Genomic DNA, 18,762 nt, shown 5'->3' with positions numbered 1-18,762 from the left:
AAGTAGGATTCCATACCAACTCAATGAAATCCATATGATGCATGGTTTTGGACCAAATTCAACGGAACCATATAAAAAGTATGATTCTAGACCAACTCATCCATAGGACGTAGGGTTCCTGATCAACTCAATGAAACCATATAAAATTATATCTTGACCAACACCTATCAAAGCGGACAAATATTACTTAGCTTACTATTGATTAGCTTACTACTGATACAAAACGTTCACCGATTCAAATCTCAACAAACATATATTGAAATTGAATTTAGAGCATCGAAATTAGCTTTGAGACATTACACTAGATCACTGGCCAATGTCGCCCTCACGTGTCGTCGTACACGGTAGCCGATAGCAAAAGCCTTTGTCGGATTTGTGTGAATTACAAAACAAACCCAACTTATACCAAAGTGTAAATCTCATCATAAGGATGAGATGTTATACCTTTCTCGAAGTTTAGATATGAACAAAAAGTAGTGAAATTAACCGAAAAATGTTTGGGTGACCCAAAAAATGGTATCGTCGCTACACTAATGCCCAATCAATCCAAAGCTAGGTTTTATTCTTGGGACTAAGATATTTCAAATGGGTAGTGGTGGGTGACGGAAAATCCAAAGCTAGGTATTTTCATGTCTTCGATCTGTCATGTATGACGATCGATTAAGGTAAAACTTGGGCGGGTTTTGGTAGGGTGAAGAGTGAAGTCGAATGGTGGTGTCTAGATCGGCGTTTTCGGATTATGCCAAAAATGACGGCGGAAGAATATGTAGAAACTGGGTTGCATCGTTGATTAGAATTAGCGTATACGGGTTGAGTTTTCAGAAATGAAGGTTGGGTCCAACATCTATGAGCCTAATATACATAGAAGTGAAGATTATTATTTTGCCCTTACCTTTGCTAGCTAATAACTCATTTGTTATAACCTCATCTTGTGAGCGGTTTTCGCCTATGTACTTGTAGAATCGAGCTATATAACAAATTTCTAAGATTGGCCCCAATAGGTCTATACATTTTTATTTCTAACTACGGAAAATCAAACTTTAACTAACTAACAAAAAATACAAAATTTTAACGAAAATAAGAGATACGATAATTCAACTATGAAATGTGGGGAAAAGATTTCACAATTTTAATGTATGCTTCTCTTTCGTATAGAACGTGTAGAGAGAGGCTAGTCGTGGAAACCCATGTTTACCAAATTTTTTTATATTTTATACAGCCGGTGTTTGTCTTTTTTTGTTAATAGTTAGGTGGAATTGTATACAAAAATGGGAAAGAAAGTGAGAAAGCATCCAATTCAGGTGAAAAATGCAACAAATGATCCTTAATTTCCACCATGAAACTAGCCCGACTCCAAACCATGTAAAATTGGTTAAAAAGTAAAAATAGTTATAAAAAAAATAATTTTACAGCCGTAAAAATCGAAATAAATACGAGAAGCCCAGCCCAGTAAAATGATGGATCGCCAAATTATTAAGAATCATCTCTATGCTCCCTCACATAAAGGGAGACTTCGCCGCCTCTCACTCTCCAGCCTCTCTCCTCTCCTCGCTCTCTACCCCTCCTAAAACCCTGCTTCCGACGTCTACCATCTCTCCGCACAGAGATATATACTTATATAATCGTTACACAGTTGCAGGTAATATATTTGTAGTCAATCTTATTCTATCGGTTTGCTTTCTCTTAATCTTCCGTTTGATTCTCGAGAAAATAGACGCATAAGAATGAAAGTTTGATTCATAGAGAATGAATGAACAGTTGTTGTTGGTTCAGTTGATTGAAAGTTATATGTTGCCTTTCTTTAAATTGTTTGCAAAATGAAGAAACTGGAAGGTTGAATTTTTGTTTGTTTTCATTTTCTATCAATTTCTTGGCAGCCAAAAGGATCAATTGTTTATGCACATTAATTATTTATCCTTGTATATAATGGCTGTATTTTGCAAGAGAATGCTTTCGTGACCTGTTTTAGAACTTTTCTTTGGAAATTTGTGCCTTTTCCCTTTATCTTTGTTCGAGTCCGTATGCATTTTTTTAATTACTAGGAAAGATGGAGGCTTTCCATGTTTTCGAATTGGGTATTTATATGACAAGTGTATAAAAGCAATATAAAGGCAAAACAGCAGGAGTACTTTCTCGCTATTGCTTATGAAAATACGGTGCTTATGACTTGGGCGTTTTGACTATATCTGCAGAATAGGGGGTGACAATGGCTGGAAAGTCGAATAAAGGAAAGAACCGTAGAGGGGCGAACAATGCTGTGGTCCCATCTGATGCTCCTGTGAAAGATAACTCAAGCACTTCAGAGCCCGTTAAAGCTGAAGACAATGGTGTTCCAGCTGTGGAGGAATTAACTGATGCCAGTCTGGAGGTAAAGGAGTCTGAAACCGAAAATTCAACCGGCCAACCTAAGCAAGGTGAATTTTTAATAGTATGGGCTTTCAAATATTTATTTCTGGGAAAGACTTCTAGCTGATATGCCATTCCCATATTCAACATTTTCTCAAATCTTTAAAATGTCCTATTTCCTTTTCAATGGAACAAAAATTTTACCACATGAAGGCAATGAGAAGCAATGTAGATGCCAACATACATAAACATTACATAAACTCACATGTGTGCATACATCTGCAGTTACTTGTATACTCTAATCATGGTTGCCTAGATAATTTAGATAAGGTAGAAAAATAGTTACATTTCTAGGTAAATGACAAGTGTCTCATTTTGTTGTTGCATTAGTGTCATAGAAAGAACTGTTCACTGACACAGGATTTCAGCGATGTCTGAAATTTTTTTCTGATAAATCTTATACATGTTGAGCTTTTTTTTTTGTTCTACAAAAGATATGTGGATGTATGTTCATGCTTGACACTTCTTTAGAGGCAATTCCAATGCATTACTTTAGCTGGGTTCCCTTAGTTTTGTGCAAATAGTGGCTGTATTTCTTCACATTAGGTCATGATTGAATGCTCATATAGCTTGTCTGTCCAGCTTATTTCCCTTCAATAGCAGTTCGTATTTATGTCTTTTATATTAGCAGCACTTTAGTTTTCTCATTCTGATAATCCTTGTCCGTGAGAGTGCAGGTGACCTTCATCTGTATCCAGTTTCTGTCAAGACACAAAATGGCGAGAAGCTTGAGCTACAAGTGAGTTAGTTTGGATCATATATTGCTATTAGCCTATTAATATCACTAATTATTTAATTGGCTGCAAAATCAAAAGCTAATGCAATTTGAGCACCTGTTCTCATATGTTAGTTGACACATCTAATAGTTCAACTACAGAAATTGAGATGTCTATGTCTTCTGGTTAGATATTTTGCGTCCTTCCACTGTCACATTTTGTTTGATCATATCCATTATAATTTCCAGTTGAACCCAGGAGACTCTGTTATGGATATAAGACAATTTCTGCTTGATGCACCAGAGACATGTTTCTTCACATGTTATGACTTATTGCTACACACAAAGGATGGCTCCACTCATCATTTGGAAGACTTTAATGAAATTTCCGAAGTTGCTGATATTACCGTTGGTGGTTGCTCCTTGGAGATGGTTCCTGGTATACTAATTCTCTGTTTCTTTGGGCGTATAAATTCTTAAAAAAGGTATCTAATTTAAATATCTTTTTGGCAGCTTTATATGATGATAGATCTATAAGGGCTCATGTTCATCGTACGAGAGAATTGCTTTCCCTTTCTACACTTCATGCATCACTATCGACATCGCTTGCATTACAGTATGAGACAGCACAAAACAAAGTGGCGAGCCCTGGAGGTTTGAGATATAGTTCATTTAACATGAATTCATAATCTTCTCATTTATCTTACCTTTCATCGACATTTTGAAGTGCTTTAACTAGGCACTCCTGTAATTCTCTGTGATCTAGATACTGTGAAAACTGAGGTCCCAGGGCTTGATGGTTTGGGTTTTATGGAGGATGTTGCCGGTTCATTGAGCAATTTGCTATCTTCACCCTCAAAAGAGATCAAATGTGTGGAGAGTATTGTGTTTTCATCCTTCAATCCTCCGCCAAGCTATAGAAGGTGAACCATGACATCTCTAATCTCTTACTTGCATCTGAAAACATAAAAATAATGTATTTTCCCCCTGTAAAATGTCTTAGCTATGTACTGTTTGGCCTTTTTGTTGCCAGGCTTGTTGGGGATTTGATTTATTTGGATATAGTAACATTGGAGGGCAATAAACACTGTATTACTGGGACTACAAGAATGTTCTATGTCAATTCGAGCACGGGGAACACTCTTGACCCTAAGCCAAGTAAAAGTAATTGGGAAGCAACCACACTTGTTGGACTTTTGCAAAATATTAGCTCTAAGTTCAAAAAAGGTACTATAAATGGTTTATACCTTATTTACGTGTATTAGTTTATTGTTTCCTTTAAAATTTTGAAGCGTACAGAGGTTTGATTAATTATCTTCTATTGTTTCCCATTTGAAGCTTTTTTGTGAAATTGTTTATTGTTTCTTCTAAAATTTTGAACCGTACAGAGGTTTTATTAATTATCTTCTATTGTTTCCCATTTGAAGCTTTTCGTGAAATTTTGGAGCAGAGGGCATCTGCACATCCTTTTGAAAATGTTCAGTCTTTATTGCCACCAAATTCATGGCTAGGGTTATATCCAGTTCCAGGTTAGTTGAACTTAATTGCACTTGAATTTTACTTCAAAAGGAGGATCTTCTGGTTGTAGAAGGTGTCTCTTTGCTTGGGCAAACTCTTGTCTCATATTTAGCATGTTTAGTAGTCTGGCCAATTGGCTGGTTGCCTCTTCAGGCATTTCTGCTACTGATAAAGATTACTTTCATGCAAATTTCATGTTCAATCTGATTACTGAACATTATTTCTTCCCTTAAATATAAAGGGAAATAAATTATAACGATTTGAAGTGTTGGTTTAGTGTATAATGGATGTGAAGCCTGCCTTGTTATGATACTTGAGCATGATAATTGTTTCTTGTTGTTTTTAAGCTGGCAGTATATCTGACTTTGCCTTGAGTTTAGAGTTTAACAAATTCTCAGTCATAATCTTGTTTGTTCAATTTGTAAATCAATCTCATCCATACCTTGTTAAGATGTTACAACTGTTTACTGTTTAGTCTTAAATGCTTGTAAAGTTTAGCTTAACCTGTATGTTTTCTTTGACTGGATCCTTTAGCTTAACCTGTATTTTTCTTTCTTTTTTTTCCATGTCTTTTGTGGCTACGAATAATCCACAAATGACAAGGAATTTCATAATAATCATTAAGTAGGAATGTTTAACCATAATACATGTAAATCATTCAGTTTTTGTGTTTAATATTCTTATTTCAATATTTTGACTATTGAAACTTATAATTTTAGGGAGTTGTTTTCTAAGAGTCGTCGCGTTTATGTATTTGGTACTTATGACACCATTACAGGCAGAAAGAAGTTGGTTTTCTGAGTTTCCTTGGTGGTGTGTTTTATCTTACATATAAATTCATTTTAAGGGATCTTCTATTGTCAGATCACAGGCGTGATGCAGCTAGAGCAGAGGATGCCCTTACTCTTTCATACGTCAGTGAGCTAATTGGCATGCAAAGGGATTGGAATGAGGAGTTGCAATCTTGTAGGGAATTTCCACATACAACTCCTCAGGAAAGGTAATGATTTCCGTTGATTAAAGGGGGTTCTAATTTAGTTATGTATGACCTTTATAATTTTTCTGATAGTTATTTTGTCACTCAAAGTTCAGTGTTTTGTATTGTGTCTTTATCTCTCACAAAGTCCATATTTTGCAGAATTTTGCGGGATAGGGCCCTGTACAAAGTGACTTCAGACTTTGTTGATGCAGCTATTAGTGGTGCTATTGGAGTTATTAGTAGATGCATACCTCCTATAAACCCAACTGATCCAGAGTGCTTCCACATGTTAGTCTGACCTGAAATGGGTTACCTTTGTTTTTTTTTAATACATGTTATCCCGAAGACTTTCAGTTAGGACATTATGTCTACGGAGTATATGACACAAAACCGAGCGCAGTGGCGTTCTAAGATTCATATAGCTGACCCCACTTAGTGGGATAAGGCTTTGTTGTTGTTGTTGTTGTTGTTATAACTCTGTAAAAACAATGTCACAGCTCCTCAGTATGCTAGCTACCTAAATTGCCTTCTATTGAAATAAATTTTTTTTAGCTGTGTAGGTTAATTAGATCCCACTGTACTGTAATTCTGCTGCTATTGTCAATATTTTATACTTATTTGGTTTGTGCATATGCATACATGTAACATAATTCACTTTTACTATAACTCTAATTAGTAAATAAGATGTATCAGCACATCATTTCCATTTGAGGGATTCTGCGTTGAATTTGAACTTTGAGGCTTTGCTTTAAGTAATCTTTATACATTAGACATGCTTGTTCTGATAAATTTTGGTACTCATGTACTTTCCAGGAAATATATTTCTTAAGCATATGGTTGTAACCTCGTATTTTGATAATAGATTCATTGAATTGATATAAGATTTTGGTCTCTTTGGCTCTAGGTATGTTCACAATAATATATTCTTCAGTTTTGCTGTTGATGCGGACCTTGAGCAGCTGTCTAAGAAACGTGTATCAAATTCAAGTCCAAAGATAGGGGGCACTGGTTCTGTACACAGTTCTTCTGAGAAGGCTACTGACAATTTGTTGCATGGAGAGAATGCAATTCCCAATAGAGAAAAATGCAAAGGATCAAGTATAATTGATGATGCCACAGAATCCTCCTCTGATGTTTCTGCCGAGACACAATTGGGTGAAACCGAGCAGGCTACTTATGCTTCTGCAAATAATGATTTGAAAGGCACCAAGGCGTACCAGGAAGCTGATGTCTCTGGACTTTATAATCTTGCTATGGCCATAATCGATTACAGGGGCCATAGAGTAGTAGCTCAGGTGTGCTTGAATCTGATGTTCTTTCTATGTATAGTAACTTTTTTACTCTTACTGAAATTGGTATTCTTAAGGCTATAGCTTTTCTTGTGCTATAATGACAAAGTTACAACTGTCATGTTTTTTGGCAGAAAATTTTATATTAGAGCCTGAACTTCTCTCTCATACCATTGCTACACCCCCCTATGTGCATATGAATGTGTCTGTTCCATTTCTTATTAATTTTAATTGTATTATATATCATGAGATTGCTATTGCTACTAAAATCCATCTTTAGGCTTTTTGTAAGCCACTACCTTTGAAAAAGTAGTTATAGTTAAAGTTGCCTTTCTAATTACTGAACTTGATTGATGCTTTCATTCACAACAAAAATCATCAATTGTTTTTTTGTTCATTTTCTTATAAGTTGGCATGCTTGCTTTAGATATTATTGTACTTTTTTTTTTGTTTTTTAATAAGGAACATTTTTTTTGCTATCTGATTGTTCTCTCCTTGTTCTATCTCTAACTCATTGGCACCAGAGTGTTTTACCGGGCATTCTTCAAGGGGATAAATCAGACTCTCTTCTATATGGTTCTGTTGATAATGGCAAGAAAATATGCTGGAATGAAGAGTTCCATTCCAAGGTGAGGATTTGAAGCTTGGCATATTATATTCTGCTGCCAAATGTTAAAACTGCTTACTTTCTTTTTAAGACAAGACTTTATTGTGCAATTTCTAAGATTTTCTTATGTTTAGGTGCTGGAAGCTGCTAAGCGCCTTCATCTTAAAGAGCACACAGTCCTTGATGGATCTGGAAATGTTTTCAGATTGGCTGCACCGGTGGAATGCAAGGGTATTGTTGGTAGTGATGACAGGTAAATTTCTTTTTCCCTCATAAGCTTGGATTCTTACATGTGATATTTGACTTCTCATAACCCCGTGTTGATGGTTTCATCCAAAAAATCTCTTTCTATAAGTTGAATATTTAATTATTTAATCAAGGATTTACATTCGTATATATCTAACTCAGTATTCAGTACACACATGTTTTAACTGTGTTCCCTACTTCAGGCATTATCTCCTCGACTTGATGAGAGTGACTCCTCGTGATTCAAACTGCACTGGACCTGGGTCCAGATTTTGTATCTTGAGGCTGGAATTAATTACTGCTTATTGCCAGGTAAGATATAATACCTTATATTAGTTATATTTGAATTTGTTTCATAAATTTCTAATATGAGCCTTTTGTGTATTGGGAGAAGGCCCAAGCTGCGGAGAAACCAAAATCTAAGTCTAAAGATGGAGAAGGTCTTGTCACCACTGATTCTTCAGTCATCACTGATGCTAAGCAGGTAAAATTTAGCTACTTCAACTGCGGTTTATAGAGTTTATGAACATTGCAATTTTTGTTACTTGTTTCTGCATTTTCAGTATGCTACTAAAGTTTATTTGTTGACTTTTTATGTCTAATTGGTTTCTATTTGATGGGAGAGGTGGTTTTTAATTTTTTGTTTTGGAGCTGGTAATTATTCCTGTAGTATGTTAATAGTGTTAAAGGTACACATATCATCTGTTTGGCACAGTATACATTTTTTTTATCCATTTTCCCAATGAGCCTTCAAGTAATTTGGGTGATATGGCTCTTTGGATTGCTCTTCACAGGACATAACGAAAGAAGGGAATGCCACAGACGCACAAGAAATTGCATCTCCACCTCCATCCACTGATAGCTCTGATCCATGTGAAGAAATTCTTTTTAACCCTAATGTCTTCACCGAGTTTAAGTTGGCTGGAAATGAGGAGGTATGTTTTTTATTTTGTAATTTTTTTCAGGGAGTTTGGACATGTATCCATTTATTTGTTTTCCTTTTTCCAGGAGATAGCAGAAGATGAAGGAAATGTGAGGAAAGCCAGTTTGTATCTTTCAGATGTTGTGCTTCCAAAATTTATACAAGACCTCTGCACGCTTGAAGTATCACCCATGGACGGGCAGACGCTAACTGAAGCACTCCATGCTCATGGAATTAACGTTCGCTATATTGGAAAAGTAAGCATTATTGTTTTAATTAATACTTCTAACTACTGTAAGTATTGGTGGATAGAAACTGTGGAAATCGTATTTTTTTCTTTTCCTTTTAAGGTTTTGCATAAACTGTAATGTGCAAGGATGACTGAATCTATCGTTATGTGATTGGAATATTGTGTTTGACACCTTTTGGCTTATTTTAACAGGTGGCTGAGGGGACCAAACATTTACCTCATCTTTGGGATCTTTGCTCCAATGAGATAGTGGTTAGATCTGCTAAGCACATTCTCAAGGTGAGAGGCATTTCCTTGTCTGCTTGATCTCATATTATCTCATTCTTTTTATTTTATAAAAACTGTGATGTTGTCCTGTTGGTACCGGGAAATGCGGCACATTACAGTGTGTTATTGCCGTAAAATCTAGTCATAAACTAACTTATTTGATTCAGTTCTCTAGGAGGGACACAACTCCTATATGTCAGATTTTAATTTCGAATGCAGACCAATGATGCTTACGTGACTTAGATACTATAGGAGTGGGGAACTACCTCTCGGGTACTCCCGTAATGTGATATATTTTTTTTGGGACCAATGCGTAAGCTGTAAATGTCTGTTCGTTTTCATGTTATGATATTCCTTACTATTTTATAAGTGAAAATTATCCTGTTGAGGACCTGGAAATGTGGCATCATACAGCATGTTACTGCCATAAAACCTTTGTTGTAGTTATACACTAAGCAATTTGATTCGGGTTGCAGTTGAGAATGCAAATCATAATGCATGTGACTTAGATACTTTAATGGCTGAGACCTTGTCCCATAAGGGACTTCGGTAATGTGATATATTTTATTTGGGCTTATGCTGAAGTCATAAATGGATAGTTTTGTGTATTTTGATTTGTTGCTTAATATATACATAGACAGATTTGGCAAAGAAATATCCTTGCCAGTTCCTGTCTGATGATTAAAACAGCATCCATTTGGCTGTTATAGTTTTGGAATTTTTATGCGTCATATATACTTTCCTGCAAAGCAGTTTGTACATTTATTTTACTTAAATTTGAACTGCAGCTTTTCATGATTGAATTGAGCTCCTATATTCAGGGACATCCACTGAAAAATATCAATTCGCGCGTGACCTTGTTGCTTGTTATCTAATGTGCCAATTTGTACTTTGACGCTATTATTTTGGTCCAAGGACATGATTGGGAAACAGTTGGCTTGGATGGGTTATATATATCATAGGTGTTAAATATCATTTTAGTTCCATCCTATTGACTTTCATAATTATTGTCCAGTAATAGTAAAAAGTAAAAAACAATGAGGTCATTGATGTTGGTTCATGGTTTTCATTTCCTGTTCTGCAGGATGCCTTGAGAGAAACAAATGATCATGATATTGGGCCTGCAATCACCCATTTCTTTAACTGTTTCTTTGGAAGCTGTCAAGCCGTTGGCCCAAAAGTTGCTGCTAATAATATGCAGTCTAGAACGCCCAAAAAGGTAAGTCTTATAGAATTAATAGTACCAACTTATTGAAAAAAAATTTGTGTCAAAATTTTTTCTTAGTTACAAGTTATAGCTTCTCTGTACAACTTCATGGCTGTTCTCAGCTAAATTTTTATCTCTGTCATCATTTAATGCTCATCTGAGAACTCTTTTGCAATCGGAAATTGAAACTATATGCATTTTGAATATTAATTTGTACTTTTGGAGAATCACAAAATTGTACCAAGTAAACCAGAGAAAATTTCATCTACTAATTGACAAATGTTGAGCAGGGTTTGTGACTTCAAGTTCCTTTTTATCTTCAGGAACAAAAAGGACAGCAATCTCCAAGAAAATTGTCTAAGGGACAAGGAAAATTGAAGGATGGAGCATCTGCTAGAAAGAGTCGATCCTCATTTATGCTTGCTAGCTCAGAAACTCTATGGTTCGACATTCAAGAATTCGCAAAACTCAAATATCAGGTATTAATTATCAATAATATTGGTTTCTCCTGGAGAAATTAGATTTTCTTTAATAACCTTTTAATGGATGTTCCAAAAAATGAACTTTTTGGCATAAGGAATTTGCATTTTCTTGATTTTTCTTTTGGTTGCCCAGTTGCTTGAGTTTGTCTGCTTCTGCACCCTCCTCTTCGACAGTTACATTTTTTTGAAAAATATGTACACTTCATGGGGATCTTGCTGGTGATTTTATTTCCAGTAACATATCATTTGTGGTTTGGAACATTTTTCCCTGTTGTTTCATGGTGTTTTGCCATTTCCTGAGCTATAGAAATTTATGGACTTATGGATGGTGGATCTTCATGTTTATTATTTGATCCTCATATGATACCCTTGAGCGGTGTATATCGTTATATTATTTTACCTAGTTTCCCATTGTTGATAGTTTGAGCTGCCGGAGGATGCTAGGATGCGTGTAAAGAAAGATTCTGTTATACGTAATCTTTGCCAAAAGGTAACTCTAGATTCCGTTATACGTTATCTTTGTTCCAATATCAATTGAACTTCTAAATGGCCAACAACTCGACTTTGATTTCATTTTGCAGGTGGGCATTACAATTGCAGCTCGCAGATATGATCTTAATTCTGCAGCACCTTTCCAAATGTCAGATATCTTAAATCTTCAACCTGTAGTGAAACATTCAGTTCCTGTCTGTTCAGAAGCTAAGGATCTTGTGGAAACAGGAAAGATTCAACTGGCCGAGGTATGCATTTTATTTTGGTGTCACTATAGCATCAGATTCCGGATGTGAAGGAAACGTCTCGAGCAGAATATAATTTTCTATGGGAACCTTGAAGTTAGAGCTAATTTCTCAAAGATGACCAATACTGACTTAAAAAGTAATATTAGAATATAATGAAGAATTTCAGGGCGTATATTTATGTATGTTCTAGTTCTGGGATATCTACCATGAATCTAAAATGGCATATGATCCTTATATTAAAATATAAAGATGCTGCATTTACCATGAAAAGAAATACATTTCATCCTGGGGAGCAGCCTCTCCATAAATGGGGATAAGGCTAGCCGACATTCACCTCTCCCAGACCCTGCGTAAAGCGGGAGCCTTGTGCACTGGGTACGACCTTTTATATGCTTTTCAACTTTATGTTGGTAGGATTTTTATTAATTTGGAATTGTTCACCAGAAGGATCTATAAAGATCTACTATCAGTTAATTGTTGTCAACATCATGTTCCAATACTGATGTGGTTTAATTATTTACCGTATATTTTGTTTTCCTTCTAGGGAATGTTAAGTGAAGCCTACACATTATTTACCGAGGCATTTTCAATACTTCAGCAGGTAAGTAATATTATTTGGGTTGTTTTCTCAAACTTTCCTCAGTGCGTCAATGTCTAGCACTATTATATCCTTTTGTGATTTCAGGTTACTGGTCCAATGCATAGGGAGGTTGCTAACTGCTGTCGGTATGCATAGCCTCTTTATACTGTTCAGCAGATTTTTTATATTTCTAATTGGATATTCATGATGCTGATAACATCTGAGCTAAGCATTTGCTGCGCTGAGTTTCAGGTATCTTGCCATGGTTCTGTATCATGCAGGAGACATGGCTGGAGCCATAATGCAACAGCATAAGGAACTAATTATAAATGAACGCTGCCTTGGCCTAGACCACCCTGACACTGCTCACAGGTATTGCGTTTGGTGTTTATACTTGTTTCTGTTGCTAAGATGGTCATTGCATATATATTTTGAATATAATTTTCCCTATTACTTTTTATTTTCTGACAGTATATAAACTAAAGCTGTTAATTATTGAAATTCGTAATCGGTTGCTCTTTCGAGGATTACTATAAAGATTGTCGCTCTACATTTTTCTTAAGATGTGTTCATATTGGAACTTGATGAGATTGGTTGTGTTTTGATATCTTGATTTACAGTGAGGTATGAAAGTAGCCATCCTATATGTTTATAGTGGATGTAGTGTCATAATCAATTTAAAAATTCTTTTATCTTGCATGGGAAGTTTGTTTTCTCTTCAAATATGAATTTGTTTATTTGTGTTTTTATGTTTTCTTAACCTGTATAGTAGTATCAGTGTTCAGACAAGCCTATCGTGGATGACATTATTCTCTCTATTTCTCACTCTTCTCTTTTCCTGAATCTGATGCTGTCTTTGTGTTTGCAACTTTGCTACTGCAGCTATGGAAATATGGCTCTTTTCTACCATGGACTTAACCAGACAGAACTTGCACTACGGCACATGTCGAGGGCATTGCTTCTGCTAAGTTTATCATCTGGCCCAGATCACCCTGATGTTGCTGCAACTTTCATTAATGTCGCTATGATGTACCAGGATCTTGGGAAGATGGACACTGCTCTTCGATATTTGCAAGAGGCTCTGAAAAAAAATGAAAGGCTTCTAGGGGAGGAGCACATCCAGACTGCTGTATGCTATCACGCACTTGCTATTGCATTTAATTGTATGGGTGCCTTCAAGCTCTCTCACCAGGTATGTTGTGGAAGAATATGGTGACTTTTTTGTGGTTTTCCTTCTAATGTAATCTTCACTTGATAAAGAACAATTTCATTCCGTACTTTGGGCAACTTTAGAGTGCAATTAGCATATTATATAACATTTGGTGTGGCAGCATGAGAAGAAAACTTATGACATACTTGTCAAACAATTGGGCGAGGAGGATTCTAGAACACGTGACTCTCAAAACTGGATGAAGACATTTAAGATGCGTGAGCTACAGGTAAATGGATGGCATCCTTTAGTAGCTTACAACAGTGAATAGATATTGAAGGGTGATTGCATAATGTATATACTTCAGCAGTATTTGTTTCTGATTCCTCTACTTGGTATTTTTTTTTTCCAATAGATGAATGCACAAAAGCAAAAAGGTCAAGCTTTGAATGCTGCTTCGGCTCAAAAGGCAATTGACATCTTGAAGGTAGTTTGGATGCTTCTTTTCAATTGAAGGATAATTGGTGGTTTGTTTTTTAGATATGCTTCCTAAGTCATGGTCTCATCGTTTCATTTCTCCTATTTCTGCTCTACATATTTTCATATTTTTAATTTCCCGTGAAAGACGGCCCAAAAACCTAGTTTGTCTCCTAATGCTTCTGCACATAAAATATTTCGAATGTGTTGTCAGAATCTTTTATCAGAAAAGAAGAATAAGAGAAAACTGTGAGATGGAGGGAATTGTGTAATGTTTCCACGATAGTGATCTTAAACTGCCACACCATGCTGATTTGTGTTTGGGGTACAGTTTACACCGAGAATCTCGATTTCCAATTAATAATCGACTTTGCATGTCAGGCCCATCCTGACTTGATGCAGGCATTCCAATCTGCTGCCATAGCCGGTGGGTCTGGGAGCTCTAACCCTTCCGCCAACAAATCTCTTAATGCTGCAATAATTGGTGAAACCCTTCCACGAGGTAGGGGAGTTGATGAGCGGGCTGCTCGTGCAGCAGCTGAAGTCAGGAAGAAGGCAGCAGCAAAGGGCCTCTTGATACGCCCACACGGTGTTCCCGTCCAAGCTGTGCCTCCACTTCCTCAGTTACTCGATATCATCAATTCAGGTGCAACCCCACCGGTTGCAGTGGAAAATAAAGAAACTGATGGAGTGAAGGAAGCCAATGGTCATCCTGCAAATGGCTTAACTGATGTGAAACAAGAGCAATCAACAACGGAGCAGGAAGGTCAGCCTCCAGTTGGATTGGGCAAAGGTTTAGCAACACTGGACGGCAAGAAACAGAAATCGAAAACCAAAGCCGCATCTTGAAATTTTGTGCATCAGAGTTTTGTTGATCGACACCAAGGTCGGTTTTCGTAGTGAGGTTTTGGTATTTTGAGGTAACAATATTTTCTATGGGTTTTGAGGATTAGAAACTAGTGCATGGCAGTTGTGGATGTTCCCTGTAATTTTTTGGAATAATAACCGCGGGCTTGCAGATTTATTCAGGCAAAGAAAAAAGAGAGCAACTACTGGAGCAAGTAGGTTCACTGTAATTTGCCCTAACACTGACGTATGGAAAATTTCAGTTGACATATTTTTTCTTTCCGTTATTTTATATTTAGTCAAGTTTAAAGTATTATTTGAACGGAGTTGCAACATAAATGTATCCTTTCAAGGTATTATATGTAAAACTGCCATGATTATTTTCCTAATTGAATTTGACAAAGGTCGACTGCAAATTGTTTGTTCGTCATATGTTTGTTAAAATTGCTTTCGTACTCCGAGGCTTACGAATGTTTAAGATGTTTAATTTGACGTGTATCATCTTGTTTGGATTCATAAAAGGTCGTACCCAGTGCACAAGGTTCCCGTTTTACGCAGGGTCTGGGAGAGGTGAATGTCGGCTAGCCTTACCCCCATTTATGGAAAGGCTGCTCCCAAGTCTCGAACCCGAGACCTACAGCTCATGGGCGAAGGCACTTGCCATTTTTGGATTCATAAACGGAAAAATTTAGATTCGTATGAGAAAAAACATGGAAATTGGAGTTCATAAGTTCGTCTAAAGTCTATCATTATGTGTAATGTTTGATCCCAAGTAAGCTCAAATTTGGTGAAGAAGCTAACATGGCCGCACTACCACCAGTTCTTTGACGTGGCCACAGGCCCATTGATGCCACCACACTTACCACCGCATTCGACCTCCACCGCACCACCTTACCACGAGCAACAGCCATAACCGTTGCCACTGTTATACGTCACTACAACCACCACCACCAACACCGACCATATATACGACTTGTTTCAACTACACAACTAACATGATAGGCAGTATCGATAACTATTTACACTTGATGAGCAAAAAAAGTTGATGAAACGAGAAAAATATTTGTCTAACGAAAAAAATGCTAAACTATTTACTAGTCTTGACTTCAACGAAGCTACATCTTCGTTGCAGGATTGTGAATGCTCACCAACCCGAGTATTTTCTATCTTCTCATACCACAGCACTTGCTTGTCGCCACGCTTATAAAACACAAAATTTGTCTTTAAAAGTGGATCATTCGTAGAACATTTCACGGAATGATGACCTTGTTTTCACTCCATTTTGGCTGATTGGAGTTGGAGTCTTCTAATACCAACAGGTTAAGGAAGGCGTCTGCTATCTCTGCAATATTCAACACGTTCGAAATCTGAGAAAACTTGCTGGTTTGGATTAGTAATTTCGTAGTGGTGAAAGATTTCACTCAACAGATCAACATGACCAATTTCATCTTTTACAATTTCGGATACATGAACAACGCCTTATGTCTGACCTACCAAACAACAACTTGGTGTCACCTACTCCACAATAATTTTGGTTAGGGTGTTTTAGATGTCTCCATTGTTTTTCCTTCCCAACAGTAAGAATTCAAAACCCACGGCACAATAATTTTGGCCCCAATGATGGATGAGATTGAAGCATGGGAAAGCGTGTTGGAAAGTGACAAGACAAGACGTGACAAGTAGACATGAGGAATCGTATAATAGTATTTGACGTATTTGAAAGTAAGGAATCTTATCTAGAATAATTTGATTGTCAAGTAAGGGCTAATTGTCAAGTAAGAGCTGATTGTGATGTAAAGAAGATTCCTTCTTATCTTGGGTAAAAAAAAGACAAAAGAGAAAGTTTCCTCATGTCCGCATATAATTTAATGTGAGGTTCGGGAGAGTTCCTCCTAGGCCTATAGGCAAGTTATTTGTTCTCCGTTGATCAGCTCAAAGTTACTATTTGAAATTTCTCTAGGTCGGAAATATTTCTTTTGGAGAAGCATCCTCTATAGGCGATGTCCGAACATGGTGCGAGTTAAACTAGTTCTGCTGGGCCATTGGAACTCCAAAACATTCAAACTCATAAGTATATTTCAATCTCATCAAGGGGGCAACAAGAAGCCCATTATCATTATACGTCGGAATATATGTATATTGCCGCACAATAACTGGACGAGCGAGCCAGTGGACAAGCATGACGCCATTGGAGCGAACCATTTGGGAAAGGAAGTACCAAAAAAGATGAAGTCTTTGAGTGGAGATGGGATTTTCTTGGGTTTTTGGCTGGAGGGATGATAAACCCTCGATAAACCCTGAAATTTGGAAACAGGGATGGGAGGAAGGTTCTAGTAGCTGCTGCTCTCAAGTGCTGATGGAAGAGAGAGAAGGATGGGGCCTGGCCCAATATTGTGGGAGACACTTTTTCTGCTTGATTGCCTGCCAAATAATTGATTATTAATTAAATTTTAGAGCCTATAAAATTTCGGATTTTTTGACCAAATAAAATAAAACGGATTCTCCACTGTTCGGCGCGTGCTATACACCAGAACATTTTATAATTTTGACAAGAAAGATTAAAAAATGACTCTGATTCAAGACAATTTAGTAAACAACTTTCATAAGTATCTGGCTCTAATTCCTCATCAATTTAAGTTCCGTACTAATAGCCCATAAGAATAATATAGCATAGAGTTCTCATATACATAGGAGTGTTGAAAAGAGAAGATTTGCGAGCCAAGCCAAGATAGTTTTCACTTCTCCCACTGAGAGAAGTCACAGCATTGCAATAACACCAATGGCATCACAAAAGCAGCAGCCTTGTGTCACGGAGGGTTTGGGGCAGCTGATTTAGCGATTTCGGGTGAGCTTACTGAATATTATCTCAAAATATTACAGAAAATTTGAGGAAGTTAAGAAGAAAGAAGAAGCAAAATTCCGAAGGCAAAAGGCTAAGGATAACGACTGGACTCGAAGAAAAATGAATCATAGGTTTAGAAATGAGTATCCCAAGTTTGGTTTCTGGAGCAGAATGAAAACATTAGACTTGTTTTACAACTGGTGCATTTTGAGTTTCATCACGCTTGGGATCCCAAGAGATCCTTCTTTGCAACTATTTTGAAAGTGCAGCAATGCCGCCACCGGACACGTTACTTCAACGAGAATCAGATCGGAATTGAGCTGGCTTGAACATGGCGTCCAAGAATTTCAACATTGTATTAGAAAAGAGTAATAAATAAGGTTAAAAAGTAAGAAAAGCACAAAGAAAGAAAGAAAGAAAGAAAAGCATCTTTGATCACAAGCCCCCTCCCCCTCCCTCTCCCTGCAGCTTCCAATCAGAAACTATGCCTTTCATGAGCTAACTCCCTCTCTTTTCCCACTTTTCTTTACTTTACATTTCACAACACATCCAGGTTGCTGCCTACCCAAGAAAGGCATGTCTCATTGTCTCTTGCATGCGCTCGATTGTCTCGGTGGTTAGAGCCTTCGTATTAATCTCATTGTTGCACTGTATCACCTTCTCTCAGTGTAGCTTAGATTAGAACTATCTCTTCTGATATGAAAAATATAAAATAATGAAGAATGGTGTGTCCCTTCAAACACAGTGCAGATTCAAGTAAACAAATTTGTACCGGAAATGACGGTTATACCCCTGAGCAATGTACTTGTTGCTATACAAAGAAAAGCATCTCTGGGATTTGATTCCTTATATGCCATTTGAGTTTGTTACAGAGGCCTCCAGAACATCTTATTTGTTTTGTATATAAAAACAAAAGTTTGCTTTAATGAACTTCATCATGTTCATGGGGGATTCCTTTCCTCAACAGATAAAAGGCAGGATGTGGACATAACCGTATTGGTTAGAGCGGATATGCTCCTACCTATGAACCCGAGTTTGAATCCCCCTCCACACACAGTTTAGATTAGTTTAAAGTAGAACATCGCTTGTATCAAAAAATGAAACAGATTATTTGGGATCAAATTAATCAAATAGATCATAAGTTTGAGAAAATATTGGAATGACAGAGGTTCACTTTCCCACTTTATAAAAGTTTGAAGCTTCCCTCCGTTTTTCGACCTTCTTTCGAATTTTTAACAA

At 36.9% G+C, this 18,762-nt stretch overlaps 1 protein-coding gene across 1 annotated transcript; it reads left to right on the top strand.

The window, feature by feature from the left end:
- The first annotated feature begins 1,448 nt into the window (after positions 1-1,448).
- Positions 1,449-15,097, top strand: LOC103438374 (clustered mitochondria protein). The gene is made up of 29 exons (XM_008376922.4): positions 1,449-1,639; positions 2,193-2,414; positions 3,084-3,145; positions 3,371-3,560; positions 3,635-3,775; positions 3,888-4,044; positions 4,155-4,348; positions 4,549-4,650; positions 5,504-5,639; positions 5,778-5,906; positions 6,523-6,913; positions 7,432-7,536; positions 7,649-7,767; positions 7,964-8,072; positions 8,155-8,244; positions 8,555-8,695; positions 8,769-8,939; positions 9,125-9,211; positions 10,284-10,418; positions 10,730-10,885; positions 11,310-11,378; positions 11,470-11,628; positions 12,173-12,229; positions 12,314-12,354; positions 12,461-12,580; positions 13,091-13,400; positions 13,540-13,647; positions 13,774-13,845; positions 14,217-15,097. The coding sequence occupies exons 2-29, from the start codon at positions 2,207-2,209 to the stop codon at positions 14,682-14,684; spliced, it is 4,227 nt and encodes a 1,408-aa protein (XP_008375144.2). The 5' UTR covers positions 1,449-1,639; positions 2,193-2,206; the 3' UTR covers positions 14,685-15,097.
- The last annotated feature ends 3,665 nt before the right edge of the window (positions 15,098-18,762 follow it).

This window comes from Malus domestica, chromosome 07, assembly GCF_042453785.1.
Source record: "Malus domestica chromosome 07, GDT2T_hap1".
Taxonomy (NCBI): domain Eukaryota; kingdom Viridiplantae; phylum Streptophyta; class Magnoliopsida; order Rosales; family Rosaceae; genus Malus; species Malus domestica.
The sequence above is the reverse complement of the archived record's forward strand: the minus strand, read 5'-3'. Positions and strand labels throughout refer to the sequence as shown.